Source organism: Callithrix jacchus, chromosome 5 (assembly GCF_049354715.1).
Source record: "Callithrix jacchus isolate 240 chromosome 5, calJac240_pri, whole genome shotgun sequence".
Lineage (NCBI taxonomy): Eukaryota > Metazoa > Chordata > Mammalia > Primates > Cebidae > Callithrix > Callithrix jacchus.
The window spans coordinates 107,976,859-107,992,335 of NC_133506.1; the positions used below are offsets into that span (position 1 = coordinate 107,976,859).

The 15,477-nt window shown below is 51.0% G+C and overlaps 1 protein-coding gene across 2 annotated transcripts; it reads right to left on the reverse strand.

The window, feature by feature from the left end:
• Window positions 1-3,962: 3,962 nt before the first annotated feature.
• AIPL1 (AIP like 1 HSP90 co-chaperone) lies at window positions 3,963-15,222 on the reverse strand. 2 transcript variants are annotated; one of them, XM_035301108.3, is made up of 6 exons: window positions 15,077-15,222; window positions 14,332-14,511; window positions 8,821-9,009; window positions 6,829-7,005; window positions 6,563-6,704; window positions 3,963-5,790 (listed from the first exon to the last, which is right to left on the reverse strand). In XM_035301108.3, exons 1-6 carry the CDS (start codon window positions 15,170-15,172, stop codon window positions 5,480-5,482), a joined length of 1,095 nt encoding a protein of 364 aa, XP_035156999.3. In that variant the 5' UTR covers window positions 15,173-15,222; the 3' UTR covers window positions 3,963-5,479. The 2 variants fall into 2 exon arrangements, with proteins under 2 accessions (XP_035156999.3, XP_035157000.3); XM_035301109.3 differs by lacking the exon at window positions 14,332-14,511.
• Between the last annotated feature and the right edge of the window lie 255 nt (window positions 15,223-15,477).

Here is a 15,477-nt window from a genome sequence, read left to right on the forward strand (position 1 = left end):
AGGCCGAGCAGGGCACAGTCCCCCTATCCCGAGCACTCAGAGGTGGTCAAGCTGACCCCTCACTCATGGACCGTTCAATCAAGGTGAAATTCGAGATGGGCTCTCCCGGTACAAAACTTGGCAAGCCCAGGGAGGAAGATTAAAAACCAGCATGCAAGCCAGGTGCGGTAGCTCATGCCTGTAATCCCAGCACTTTGAGAGATGAGGAGCACAGATCATGAGTCAAGAGATCAAGATCATCCTGGCCAACATGGTGAAAAACCATCTGTACTAAAAATACAAAAATTAGCCAGGCATGGTGGCAGGTGCCTGTAGCCTCAACTACTCAGAGTGCTGAGGCAGGAGAATCGATTGAACCTGGGAGGCAGAGGTCGCAGTGAGCCGAGATCCTGACACTGCACTCCAGCCTGGTGAGAGTGAGACTCCATCTCAAAAACAAACACAACAACAACAACAACACAAAAAAAACAGCGTGCAGATGTCGGCTATCAGAGCAATCAAACCTGGACTGCCACGGGGTCCTCGCAGGCAGCTGGCATGGTGAGGATCTGTTATTCAGGGGAAATCAGGACACAGGTAAGGCTCAGGCGGCCCCTCCATCCTAAGCTCCCTCCACCCTAAACTACTGTTGAGAACCTTTAGGAACAGCGACCTTGCAGGAAACTGGAAGAAGTTTACTCACCGTGTAGCTCAGGCAGCCCAAGAGTGGTCTGTGGTGTGCAGGTAGATGGAGTCGGAGAGAGACTGTCAGGGCAACACTACAGCGGGCTCGTGGACTGCATCACAAAGATGTCTTGTCCCCTGGTCCCCGGCTGCTCTTCCACACAAACGCCATGCCCTGTGATGGCTGTGGAACCTCCCCTCTCCACTGTTAAAGCACACCATTACTTCTGTCTGGCTTTCAGAATAGTGGTGGCCGGGCGTGGTGGCTCACACCTGTCATCCCAGCACTTTGGGAGGCCGAGGCGGGTGGATCACAAGGTCAGATCAAGACCAGCCTGGCCAACATGGTGAAACCCCGTCTCTACTAAAAATACAAAAAGATTAGCTGGGCATGGAGGCATGTGCCTATAGTCCCAGCTGAGGCAGGAGAATTGATTGAACACAGGAGGCAGAAACTGTCTAACACTTCTGGTTAGAACTTCTCCCTGAAGGTGGCTCTGCCATGGAGGGCATCAACCGAGGGTGTTGGAGGCAGCTGTGCCCCGGGGGGCTGGAAAATGCCAGCGCTAATGCCCATGTGTGGCATCTGGGCCTAAGTTCCAATTCTGCCCACACCCCTGAGGCACTGGGGACATGGTGTGTGTTCTCAGCTCCTTGGCTTTCCTCTGCTGCCTGCATCCTGGCAGTGATGTGATACCTGCTCGGGCAGGGGCTGGAAGTCAACAGGTGGCTGGCTTATGCGAACGGGGCAGCCACAGAGGCAGAATAAAGATGGGGGATGAATTGAGGAGCCAGCAAAGAATGGTGGGAGCTAGCGGGGAGGAGCAGGAGTGGAAACATTCCCGTGGGAAACATTGCCACGTTAAGGCTACAGGACCCAGAGGAGGCTCTGCTTGGAGACCAGCGAGAGCTGTGGCCCGGGACACCTGCTGTGACCACAGGTGAAAAAGCACAACCCCTGCCAGACCTCAGCCCAGCAAGGAGGGAATCCAGGAAGCAAACACCCCAGTGCCATCCTCCTGCAACCAGGTATCATGCTGCCCCCTGCAGGCCAAACCCAGCGGGAGGGACATCTGTAGGCTGAGCTCCAGGATACAGAGCATCTAGGCAGAGGACAGATCAGAAACTCACAGGGACTCACCGGCTGTGTAATGCACCCCATAAAACATGCCCATATTCGAATCCCCAGAGCCTGTGGATAGGTTACTTTCTAAGCAAAGGAATTTTGCAGCTGTGATTATATTAAGGGCCTTGAGGTGGGGAGAAGAGCCTCTATAAACCAGCAGGTGGAGGCAATGTATGCAGATGAGTCCTTATCAGAGAGAGACAGGAGGGTCAGGGACCTACAGAAGCCTCGTGATGGTGGAATCAGAGGGATGCAGAGTGGAAGATGCTACGTTGCTGCCTTTGAAGGGGCCACGCAGCAAGGAATCCAGGCAGCCTCTAAAAGCTGAAAACGGCAGGAAAGAAAGTGGACTCTCCCCTCCAGCCTCTGGAAGGAACACTGCCGTGCCAACCTAGTTTAGAATCCCTGACCTCAGGAACAGTAAGAGAATACTTCTGTGTTGTTTTCAGCAATTAATTTTGCAATGATTTGCTGCAGCCACCGTGGGAAACAATTGCCCCTGCACAATGCCCCAGGAAGGGGTGTCCCTCAGGCCACTAAGCCCCTTACTACTGACCCAGAGGACTCCCTGGTCTCAGGGTCTCTGTCAACTCCAGAGGTCGGAATGGTGGCTGCTCCCTGGGAGCAAATGCCTTGATTAACCAGTAATGATTCCTGAGGACACGCCAGGCCAAATGGGGCTGCAAAACCCACACAGGTTCTTCTCATGTTGACCCTTCCAGCTGCTCCCAAACAAAGGCAATTGGCATGCCCCAGGCTGCTGCCTGATACAAGTTTCACGTTTTCTCCTTTTTAAAAAAATGTTTCATATCCACGTGTGAAGCCTCTGGTGAAGGAAGCAGCACAGTATAGTTTAAAAAAAAAAAAAAAGTCAGGGTGTGGTGGCTTACGTCTGTAATCCCAGCACTTTGGAAGGCCAAGGCGGGCTGATCATGAGGTCAGGAGTTTGAGACCAGCCTGCCCAACATGGTAAAGCCCCCGTCTCCACTAAAAATACAAAAAATGAGCTGCAAGTGGTGGCAGGCACCTGTAATTCCAGCTACTCAGGAGGCTGAAGCAGGAGAATCACTTGCACCCAGAGGGCTGAGGTTGCAGTGAGCCAAGATTGTGCCACTGCACTCCAGCCTGCCGCTGTGCGAGACTCCGTCTCAAAATAAATAAATAAATAAAAGCCCCAGCCCAGACACCTGGAAACCTGACGCTAATCCTGGATCTACTGCCCCTCTCTAAGCCTCAATTTCCCCATCTGTACAAGGGGTTGGGACCGAGTTGCCTCCAACGACCTAGTTTGTTGGCAGCCTCATTCCGTGGTTCTAAATGCCTTCTTCCCTGTCCACAGCTTGCCTGACCTGGTGACCTGCAACCGTCAGTGACAGGGCTGATGGAAAATTGCCACATCTGGTGCCCAAAACTGCCATCGCCTGCCGCGGGGACCTGTTTTCTTGTTCTCTGCTGCCCCCTGCTGGCAACTTGAAAACAAAGCATTCTGGATGGATCGAGAGGAAAGAAGCCTTTGAGAGAGAGACACTGCAACCTATTGTAACTGCCCGCCCAGGCTTGGCCAGCCAGGCCTTTGCTTTAGACTGGGTTTCAGGGAGTAGAAAGAAGCCCACGCAGCAACTAGAGCCCTGGATGGGGAGGCTGCCTGCATCTCTCCCAAGTCTGCATCCCACCTCCTCTGCTAGAGGAAGATGGGGTTCGGGATGCAGCAGTTTCTGAAGTGGTTCTGCGGGCCCAGCTCTGCCTTTGGAGGATCATAACAATAGGACAAGGGTCCCTGTGCACCCTCTCTCCAGCGTATCTCCCACCACATGCTATGGGCACCCTGGTTGCTATCCCTGTTCTCCTGTTTTCAAACATCCAGAGGCATCAGAAGGGGAGATATCCACACAGGATGAGCCAGACAGGACCAAGCAGGAGCCAGGGCTGGATTTGGACTGCTGTCCTACCAGGGAGCCCACAGGCCATGTTCTGGCCACAAATGAGGGGGGACCCTTGCTGCTGGTCCCCAAGAGAAAGGGCAGCTGGTAGGACAGCTACATACAGAAAATGGACAGGGCCAGAAATACCCTCGCTCTGGTGGCCCAGGGGTGGCGAAATTGGAACCACAGAGAAAACCATGAAGTGGAGGCATCACACTAGGCCCTGCGGAAAAACACGTACACAGCCACAGTCATGCAAATGCTGTTTACTGATTTTCCGATTTTAGAGTCAACCTGTGGACAAAGCACAGAAGACTTAGTTTTGCTCACAGAGCAGAAGATAGATGTTAACAACAGGGGTGATAGAAAAGTAAAGTACATCAGAACTTTGGGGATACAGTTAGTGCTGGGGAACCCCTGCTGGGTGGAGACAAGCTCTGGGGCAGAAGAGAAGCCCAGGAAGGCCTTGGCAGTTGACTACGTGGTGCTGGGCCACATACTCCATCACCACCTGCCCCACCCCATGCACCTGGGTGGTGCTAGAGGATGTCAGTGGTGTGACAGCACCTCCTCCTACTCTTCCTTCTTTAAGGAGGATCAAGAGGAGGCAGGGAGTAGGAAAGGAAGATCCCAGCACTGCCATGCTCAGCAGACACAGAAGGTCACCAGACTGAGGGAGGCAGTGGGGTCTGGACACCAGACTAAATTGAAGATCTAAAACAGGGGCAAGTGAAGCAGCTTTCCATAAGATATGCCAACCAGGTGCCATGTCAGTTTCCCATTGCCATGGCGACACCCTGGCATTTCTGCCTTTTTTTGTGGCAATGACCCCAGGACCCAGAAGTTACTACTTCTTTCCTAGAATTTTTTTTTTTTTTTTTTTTTGAGATGGAGTCTCGCTCTGTCACCCAGGCTGGAGTGCACTGGCACGATCTCGGCTCACTGCAACCTCCACCTCCCAGGTTCAAGCCATTCTCCTGCCTCAGCCTTCCTAGTAGCTGGGATTACAGGCACGTGCCACCACACCCAGTTAATTTTTGTATTTTTAGTGGAGTCAAGGTTTCACCATGTTGGCCAGGCAGGTCTCGATCTCTTGACCTCATGACCCACCCGCCTTGGCCTCCCAAAGTGCTGGGATTACAGGCATGAGCCACCGCTCCCAGCCACAGCTGTTTTCTTCTGCCCTACCACTGGCTTGCCCTTGAAATCTCTCCTGGGAGAAGCCAAGAACCCACTCTGGCTAAGCTCCAGTTTTGGGGCTTGCTCACCCTACATCAAGACCCATTAAAGTCAGTGGGATTCTAGAGAGTTCTAGGTGTCCTGCATAAAGTTGCAAAAATAACCAAGAAATGACCCACAAATGTAACTATCCAACATGGGGAGACAGAGAGGGGTAGCAGGGATGAGAAAGGATCAGAGCATCAGATCCTCATTTGTCATTGACACGGGGTAAAACCAACAGGTAGAGAAACTGATTTAAACAGATTACTTGGAAATAGAGAAAACTACCAGAAGAACAAAAAACAGGGTCAATTAAAACCACGGCATAGAAGGAATGGGACAGGTAGGGGAGAAAACCACTTTTATTCAATCATAAGTTCTTCTGTGCCCTTTGGAATTTTTTTTTTTTTTTTAACATCGCATGTCTGACTTTGATTTCAAAGATTAATTTCAAAAAGCAACACCACAATCCTGGTCAATTGAACCAGAAGTGACTGGGCTACTTGCTCCCTGCCTGGGTGCCAGGCTGGCTGTGGGCCTCAGGGGGTCAATGCTGCAGTGGGTGCCCTGGGGACAGGGATGGCTCTGCAGGTGGCTCTGTGGGCGGCTCTGCAGGTGGCTTTGTGGGTGGCTCTTCGGGAGGCTGAGTGGGCCCCTGGCTCAGCATGCTGCGGCAGCGCAGCCGCTCCTCCTCCTGCTTCTCCGCCATGCGGTTCTCCAGCAGCCTCAGCTCCCTGCGCACCGCCTTCTGCATGGACGGCTCCAGTTCCAGCACTTTCTGGAGGTCCGCCTTGGCCTCCGCCTCGTTCCACACCTCCGCGTGAGCCCGGGCGCGCACATAGTAGGCCTTCACAATGCCTGTGGGGAGCATCCAGCTGCAGCCACCCTGCCCAGCCTCAGAGGCAACCCCCGCCCAGCTGGCACTCACCAGCCTACAAGACCCTTAGCCGGGCTGTGATCCTTAAACTGTAACCCCCGTGCTTTGGTTTCCCCAACTGTAAGATGAAGATGATGACCATAATAGCAGTACTGCCTCCTCTCCTTTTCAAGGCCCTATGATTAATTTTATATTCTTAACTTTGTTTTCTTTTTCTTATAGACACTCCCTAAATTAGATAACCTTCAGGCCCTTTCCCTGCACCTCCCCCATATGGTGATTATGAGGATGATGAGGATTAAATGAGATAATCAAGCAGAGGACTTGTGCCCAATGGATGAGCCAAGTGCTGGCTGTTGTTATTGTGAGCGCTGTCAGAGTGTTAAGTCAACACTAGTACCCGAGGCCCCACATCCTCACACCACCCATACTAGTATCCACATAATATTTTTCTCTATATTGAGTGCCCCTCTTTTTTAAAAGCCTGTTCACTGTTCCACCGAAATCACAGGCTTGGTGAGCTTCCTTGGTAAGCGTTCAAATACACATTAAAATAAAAGGCCCCGCACCAAGCACTGCCCATCGATCACTCAGGATTCAGTAACACAGCCTGGGAAACCCGGCTGGGTGGAGACAAAGTTCGGTGCCCTGATGGGGTGGAAAGGAAAGTCCAGGGAGGTTGTGACAGGTGTCTCTGTGGCCCTGGGCTGGGCGCCCCGCCCCCTTTCTGCCCACCCCTCCAGCCCCATGCACCTGGGTGGTGCTGGAGAATGTCGCTGGTGTGCTCCAGCACCTCATAGTACTCCTCCTTCTTCAGGAGGCACTGGCAGTAGTTGAGGATCAGGGTATTGATCATCTTCTCCAGCTTCAGCCACTGCACCTCCCAGGGTTTCTCCTGCCCAAAAAGAACATCAGCCGTGACCTCAGGCTGCTGCTTGACCCTCGCCCCACCCTGGCCAGCACTGGGCAGGTCCCCCAGAGTCAGCCCCACTTCTCACCCCCTGCCAGTGGCCTCCCACCTTGGTCTGCAGGTTCCTTAGGCAGATGATGGCCTCCTGGTACTTGGAAGAGGCCTCCTCGTAACGGCCCAGCTTGAAGAGCCGATTTCCTTCTCCATGGAGGACGGGCACCACCTTCATCTTCTCGTGATTGCTCAGGTTCCAGGTCTCCCTCTGGTAATCACTCGGGGCATCAACCTGGCCCCAGAGCTGCAGGTCATTGAGGAAGGAACCCCGGGGGGCCTCACCCCAGCAGAGAAAGTGGGCCCTGGCATGTCTCCCTGAAGTCATGCTTGCTGGTCAATTGCATACAGACAAGGGAAAGAAGCAACAAGGCCAAAAACCCTGCCCTAAATCAGTGCCTTTGTGCACACAAGGAAAAGGTGCCCATTCTTCAAGACACTTCACTTCTAATATTCAGAAAATTGTCACCAGGTGCAGTGACTCATGCCTGTAATCCCAGCACTTTAGGAGGCCAAGGTGGGTGGATCACGAAGTCAGGAGATTGAGACCATCCTGGCTAACATAGTAAAACATCATCTCTACTAAAAAGACAAAAAATTAGCTGGCAGTGATGGCACATGCCTGTAATCCCAGCTACTCGGGAGGCTGAGGCAGGAGAATCACTTGAACCTGGGAGGTGGAGGTTGCAGTGAGCTGAGATCCCGCCATTGCACTCCAGCCTGGGCAACAGTGAGACTCCGTCTCAAAAAAAAGGAAAAGAAAATTGTCAGGAATACTCGTTTTGTTAGAACAATGCACTGTTGCCATCTGCTGGAAAATGGTCATTATAGCAATACCAATATACAATGCCTATAATGAGCACCTTGGAGGAGATGCCGGTACATCCTGCGCAGTACACAGACCACGCAGCTGACTGTGACAGTAAGCCTGTAAAGGCCCTCCGTTGACACAGTTCTCATTGTATTTTTATTCACCCACATAACTCTCAGGCTGAGCCTCGTTTTGGCCATAGCTGAGTCCCAGCATGACCTTGATCCTGGCCCTAACCCTCTCCCACCAATCCACAAACATGCGCTGCCAGTCACTCTGGGGCTCTGGGTGGGAGGATGTGGGGAGTGCCATGCAGCCTCTCCCACTACTTGAGAACCAAGTCTGAATCCACAAACCACAGGAAGGAGGAGGTTATAATCTTAAACTCTTGGAAAAACAGTGGAAGTTGATAACCAATAGAAGTAAAATGCTGGCCAGGCGCAGCGGCTTACACCTATAATCCCAGCACTTTGGGAGGCCGAGGCAGATGGATCACCTGAGGTCAGGGGTTCAAGATCAGCCTGACCAACATGGAGAAACCCCATCTCTACTAAAGCTACAAAATTAGCCAGGAGTGGTAGCAGACACCTGTAATCCCAGCTGGGGCAGAATCGATTGAACCTAGGAGGCAGAAGTTGTGGTGAGCTGAGATCGCACAATTGCACTGCAGTAAAATACCTCCAAAATGAAAATGAGGCACATTTTAAAAAATTGGCTCCAAACAGACTTTTCTTTTTTTGTTCTTTTTTAGTGACAGTCTCACTCTTTCACCCAGGCTGGAGTGCAATGACGCAATCTTGGCTCACTGCAACCTCCACCTTCCAGGTTCAAGCAATTCTCGTGCCTCAACCTCCTGAGTAGCTAGGATTACAGGCACGCACCACCATGCCGGGTTAATTTTTGTGCTTTTAATAGAGACAGGGTTTCACCATGTTGGCCAGGCTGGTCTCGAACTCCTGACCTCAAGTGATCCACCACCTTGACCTCCCAAAGTGCTGGGATTACAGGCATGAGCCACCATGCCCAGCACCCAATGGACTTTTTGCATGGAAAAGGCAGAGGCCTTTTTTTTTTTTTTTTTCAAATTCATATTCCCCTGTGGTTTATGAACCCTTTGTGATTCTCTAAAGAGAAACAGGGCACTGTCCAGTGGTCAGTGGGATAGGGGGTGCCCATGATGCCTGCTGTCCCTCTCTGGTGCTGGCACAGCCCTTCAGCCCTGCCCACCCCAAGACCCACCTGCAGCAGCTCGATCACAAAGATCAGAGGCTGAGGCTCCTTCTGCAGCTCATCCAGGTCCTCGTAGCCCAGCGTGTGGTAGGCGAACATGTTGGCCAGCCCGCACGTGTGCACATGCCACTCTGTCGGGTCCTTGCCCTGGGCCATCTGCCGCAGGCTCCGGGAAAGGATGGGGTAGACCCCTGTGTGCTGGGGAGAGAAACAGATGGCATCTGGGCTACCTGCTGAGAGCTAGGTGGGCCACAAAAGGCCTCCACTCGGAGCCCCTCCTAGCAGGAATCCTGCCACCTCACTATGCCACTAATACTAACTATGATTCACTGTGTGCCAGGCAAAGCACTTTACACCATTGTGAGCTCCTTTAATCCTTACAAGTGAAGGGAGGCACTATTATACCCACTTTACGGATGAGGAAACTACAGCCCAGAGAGGCACAGCAACTTGCTTAAGGTCACACAGCTAGGAAATATGCAGCCAGGATTCAAACCTGGCTCCAGAGACCAAATGCTCTTAGCCTCTGGCTACCTCTTCTGGCCCTTGTGGTCCACTGTAATACATCTCTGCCCCAAGGAAACTCTGAGCTCTGCAAAACCTATGACTGACAGGAAGGGCAGTGTGGTGCAGTGGAAGGAGCAGGACTCCAGGGTCAGAGAGAGTCACTTTGGTATCCTGGAACTGCTGCAGATTGGCGGTGAGCCCAGGTCTCTGTACTTCTCTGAAGCCCACTTCCCTGGGTTGCTCCTGTCTAGTATTAGGGCTGCTGTAGGGATTAAATGGGACAGTGCAGATATAGGTCTGGCTCATCACAGCCTCAGCCAGAATGGGAGCAGAGGTTGCCACTCTTGGGATGAAGAAGGGCTGGGAAAATCAGCTGTGCAGCCTTAGCGAGTCCTGCTGTATGTATGCTGGACCTCAATTTCCCCAACTAGGCTCTCTGAGAACCCATCTCCTTGAACTGGCTTCTGAGATGACCCAGTTCTGGCCCTATATGCAACATGTTGTTGGGAAGAGAAGCAGATGAAACTGTGCAGCAGTTCAGCTCTGCCTCCAGGTCAGCAGCACAGAGACAGAGGTCACCCCGCCCATCCCACCACCAGCTGGGATTAGCCCGAAATGCCTTCTGCCTCTTTGTGGAAGAGACGAGCAGATGGCTGTTGAGCCTGTTGGGATTAGAGCTGGACCAAGGGAGGGAGAGGCCCCAGAACCAGCTTGCTGCAGGGAGGGAGCACCCTGGTCCTGACTCAGCAGCCCCCAGCTCGGCACCCCATGGCTCCAAACAAGCTGGGTGTGCTTTTGTGGTCCCAAAGCACACTGCCCTCACTTATCTATGTTGTGGCACTGGCTACCCTGCATTACAATTGTTTAGGTGTGTGCTTCTCCAGAAGTCAAGTTCTTTATGGGCTAGAAGCTTCACTTGTTTCATTCCTAACATACAGCACAGGCCAAGTGAGGTGCCCAGTGAATGTTTTCTAATTAGATAGAGATAGATAGATAGATAGATCGATAGATAGACAGACAGATGAATGACAGGAGATAGATAGGAGATGATGGATGCATGCATAGTGATGAAAGACTGCATTATGAATGAAGATTGGTTGAAGGGAAGAATGGATGAATTGATGCCTGGGCAAGTGGGTGGATGGATAAGAGGTGGGAGTGCAGGTAAAGAAATAACTCTAGAAGGGGTGTGTGTGTGTGTGTGTGTGCGCGCGTGTGCTGGGGTGAGGAGATGGGAGGGGTGTGGAGATTGGGAAAACCCATAGTTACTATGGTATAACAGTTACCAGCTGGGCACAGTGGCTCACACCTATAATCCCAGCACTTTGAGAGGCCAACGGGGCAGATCACCTGAGGTCAAGCATTTGAGACCAGCCTGGCCAATGTGGTGAAACCCTGTCTTTACTAAAAATACCAAAAAAAAAAAATTAGCTGGGCATGATGGTGGGCACTAGTAATCCCAGCTACTCAGGAGGCTGAGGCAGGAGAATCGCCTGACCCCAGGAGGCAGAGGTGGCAGTGAGCCAAGATCACACCATTGCACTCCAGCCTGGGCAACAAGAGCGAAACTCTGTCTCAAAAAAAAAAAAGTTCAGCCTGTGATAAGGGCAGTGCACTCATGTGACTGTCAATGTGGACAAAGGAACACACATGCCCATGTTATGGGAATGACAACAGCTTGTGGTTTTGCAAACAACAAATCAATCATCTAAACAAGAATTTGTTGACAGCCTTCTATGCACTCAGCTGTCGTGTGTTAATGAACATGTATCCTATGGAGAGGGGGTTCTTGGTGGCAGCCAAGCCTTGCCTCTCATATGGCGTGAATTGAAGTACAGGAGTCCCTCACTCTAAGCAAAGTCAATAGATATATTTTTAATCTCACTAAAATCACAAAGAAGCCAATTTTCTGAAGCCTTGACTTGATAAAAATAAAACAGATTTTAAGTTAAAAACATCAGAAGGGGGAAAAACACAAGGACTGGTACAAAGGAAAGATGTTCAACAAATATGTGCTACATGAATGAAGAAATGAATAACATGTTGGGTGGGATCACCTACTGGCAGGGGATGGTACTGCAGCCCAACTCTATTAGACATTGTGAGAAACGTACAGGATGAAGAGGGAACCCATGTGTCTCACCCAGATCTTTTCTCTTAACCTGTTTGAGCCATTACAAGTTTTCCTTTTTTTGGAGTCTTAAGTTTTCTCATTAGTAAAGTGAAGAAGTTAATCTCAGAATGTTTTCTAGGCCGGGCACTGTGGCTCACGCCTATAATTCCAGCACTATGGGAGGCTGAGGCAGGTAGATCACTTGAGGTCAAGCCTGGTCCAACATGATGAAACCCCATCTCTACTAAAAATACAAAATAAAATTAGCTAGGTGTGGTCGTGGGCACCTGTAATCCCATTTACTCAGGAGGCTGAGGCAAGAGAATCATTTGAACCTGGGAGGCACAGGTTCCAGTGAACGGAGATTGTGCCACTGCACTCTAACCTGGGTGACAGAGTAAAACTCCATCTTGGGGGAAAAAATTCTAGCTCAAAATAATAGCTCTAAGTTGTAATTGCCCTCATATGTTATATCAGTTAATCTCCAAAACAACTCCTTAACTTAGAGTTTTGTTTATTTATAAATGAACGAATAGAGTAGCATGCAGAAGAAGGGACTTCCCCAGATCACACAACTAATAAAAGACAGAACAGATTCAAACTGTCCCCGAAATGCTCATTTAAAAGGTGAGTGGCCTCTGATGAAATAATGAGTTTGGGTATCTGCCATCAATGTTGAAAGTCTAGGGATAGCTTTGGAATGGATGGATCAGGCTGTCAACACCCACACTCACCAATCACTCTTAACATCACTGTAAGACAGACAAGTCGGTGTCATGGACTTTCTCTCAAAGGGAAGTATATGGTATCATCCATAGCAGATTTTTTTTAAAAAAGAGAGAGAAAAAAGAATCTGAATCTTATCAAGTCCTCTAGACTCAGCTTTCAATTTATCAAAAACATGGGGAATAAAGGAACATGTTAGACCATTTCACGGCACCAGGAAAATCAGAATGTGGGACTTGTGCAGGCTAACTGACCCCATTCCTTCAACACATCCATGTCAAGAAAGAATAGAAGAAAAGAAGGTGAACCTATAGATAAAAATAGACTTGAGAGACACATCAACAAAGCACTCGCTATGCAGGGACTTTGTTGATTTAAACCAACCAAACTCATTCATTTATAAAGAATAAAAGAGGAGTCAACCAGAGAAAATTTAATAGTGACTAGATATTAGTTGGTGAAGGAATTACTGGAGTTTTTAAAAGATTTCATAACGATGTCATGGTCAAGTTTTTTAAATATCCTCATATCTGGCCAGGTGCAGTGGCTCACACCTGTAATCCCAGCACTCTGGGAGGCAAAGGCGGGTGGATTGCGAGGTCAGCAGTTCGAGACCAGCCTGGCCAACATAATGAAACCCCGCCTCTACTAAAAATACAAAAATTAGCTGGGCATGGTGTGCCTGTAGTCCCAGCTACTCAGGAGGCTGAGGCAGGAGAATCACTTGAACCCAGGAGACGGAGGTTGCAGTAAGCTGAGATTGCACCACTGCATTCCAGCCTGGGCGACAGAACAAGAGTTTGTCTCAAAAAAAAAAAAGTCCTCATATTTTAGAGATACAAATTTTAGTATTTATAGATGAAGTGATATGATGCCTGGCTTTTACTTTAACTGTGCAAGACAAAGAAGGGAAGTGGGTGGGGTGGAAGACAAAGCAAGACCAGCCGTGGGTTGATGGTGGCTGGCACTGGGTGATGGGTTCTTAGAAGGGCATTATACTTTCTGCTGACTTTGTTTCTGTTTGAAAGTTCCCATAAGAAACATTGCCTAAAGGTCAGTGGGTGTTGCCATAAGGCAAGGAAGCTAACTTATAAGAGTAACTTCCACAGTGCCATAAATAGAGAGGGGAAACTTGCAACATGAGGAGGAGGGTGAAAAAGTGACCAATGCTGGTCTAATCATCCCCTATAAAGTCTCCAGATCTAGCTCAGGCACAGCGGCTCTCACCTGTAATCCCAGCACTTTGGGAGGCCAAGGCGGGTGGATCACAAGGTCAGGAGATGGATTGAGACCATACTGGCCAACATGGTGAAACTTCATCTCTACTAAAAATACAAAAATTAGCTGGGTGTGGTGGTACACACCTGTAATCCCAGCTACTCTGGAGGCTGAGGCAGAAGAATCACTTGAACTAGGGAGGTGGAGGTTGTAGTGAGCCGAGATTGTGCCACTGCACTCCAGCCTGGGCGACAGAGTGAGACTCCGTCTAAAAAAAAAAAAAAAAAAAAGCCTCCAGGTTGAATCACGCTGTATAAAAAGCAAGGACTGGGCGGGCATGATGGCTCATGCCTGTAATTCCAGCACTTTGGGAGGCCGAGTTGGAAGGATTGCTTAAATCCAAGAGTTCAGAACCAGCCTGGCCAACATGGAAAAACTCTGTCCCTACAAAATATACAAAAATCGGGTGTGGTGGTGTGCTACTTAGAGGCTGAGGTAGGAGGGTCACCTGAGCCCAGGAAGTTGAGGGCTGCAGTGAGCCATGATTAAACTACTGTACTCCAGCCTGGGTGACAGAGCGAGACAGTCTCTCCCTCTCCCTCTCTCTCTGTTTCTCTCTCTCTCTCTCTCTCTCTCTCTCTCTCTCTCTCTCTCTCACACACACACACACACACACACACACACACAGACACGTGAGGACTGTGAAGTGGCCGGCTCCCTCCTGCTGGGCATAGCCCTGCTCCCACACCCCACCAGCCAGCCATGGCCCAGGTCGCCCCTTCCAGGCCCTGTTCCCTCCATCTTCACACCCACAGCAATGGGGAATGAGGTTGCAGGATTGGCTTTGCAGGGCTTTTTTTCAGTCCCAGCTTTCCCGAAACACAGCAGCCCCACTGAGTGCGTGGGTGAGCCCGTAAGAGACCAGCCCCAGGGAACTGGGTGCAGGGCCTACTTACGATGGTGTCGCACCAGAACTCGGCCACCTCGCGCACTCGCATGGAGGTGAGCAGGATCTCCCAGACCTCCAGCTTGAACATGTTGCCGATGATGATGTGCATGGGCTGGCCCACCTCCCTGCTGTCATCAATCACCGTCCGCTCCTCATCACATTTCATGGTGCGGAAATGAAAGATCACCTGGTCACCAAGACAGCACGCTCTGCTCTAGACACACCTCTCCAAGCCAGGCAGAAGCCACCTCCCGGCCACCAACTCCCAGGTGTCCTCGGTCAGCTCACTCAGTTCACCCCAGCAGATGCCTCAGAGCCCTGGAGCACCTCCACACTGCCTGCACCCCCCAGGGAGGAGAAGCCCACCCCCTCCCTATGGACCCCATTTCACCCCCCACAGCCCTGCCTATTGGGAAATCCTTCCTCAAATAAGCCCACAGAAACACCCTTCAGTCCAGGGAAGCCCAACTGACATTTGGGGACAAATACCAAGGCCCCTGAGACCTCCTTTCTTCTTCGTCCAGAAAATTCCCAAAAGTCCTTCCCCTCAGCTCATGCTAAAAGTGGAATCTGCAAAGTACCAAAAATGCCCCATGAAGGCATAGATGCTGGGAGCTCCCCAAAGGCCCAGGGCTGGGGCTGCCTGGCTGCTTTTAGGCAAAGCTGAAAGCTGTTTACAGTGCCTTGGGGCACACCTGGAATGTGGAAGGCTGCTCTGGGGGATCCTTCTGCTCCAGAGGGGCCCTACTCACTCGGGATCCGGTGATGAAGTTTGGGAGCTCGCCCACGCCCCCATGCAGAATGGTCTTCTTGACCCCCTCCACGTTCAGGAGCAGAGCGGCATCCATGGTTGGAGGAGGAAAAGTTGGAGGAGAAAAGGCGGTGTCCAACACAGGCTGAGATAATCTCACCTCTGGGGAAGACACTTAGGCAGCTGAGACTCTGGGATTTGCCCAGCCAGGAGGAGTGGCGAGGGAGGGCAGACAGTGGGGGCGGTGCCCCAGGCTCCTGGCTTCTCATCAGAGCCACGAGGGTCTGTGGTCTGCAGGCAGCCTCTCCTCCTTCCTCATCCACCACTCTTTCCAGTGATTCTGGGTCCCTGCCTGACACATGCCAGGGGTGTGCTAGGCTTGGGTTTTGCTCCCCCTCAAGA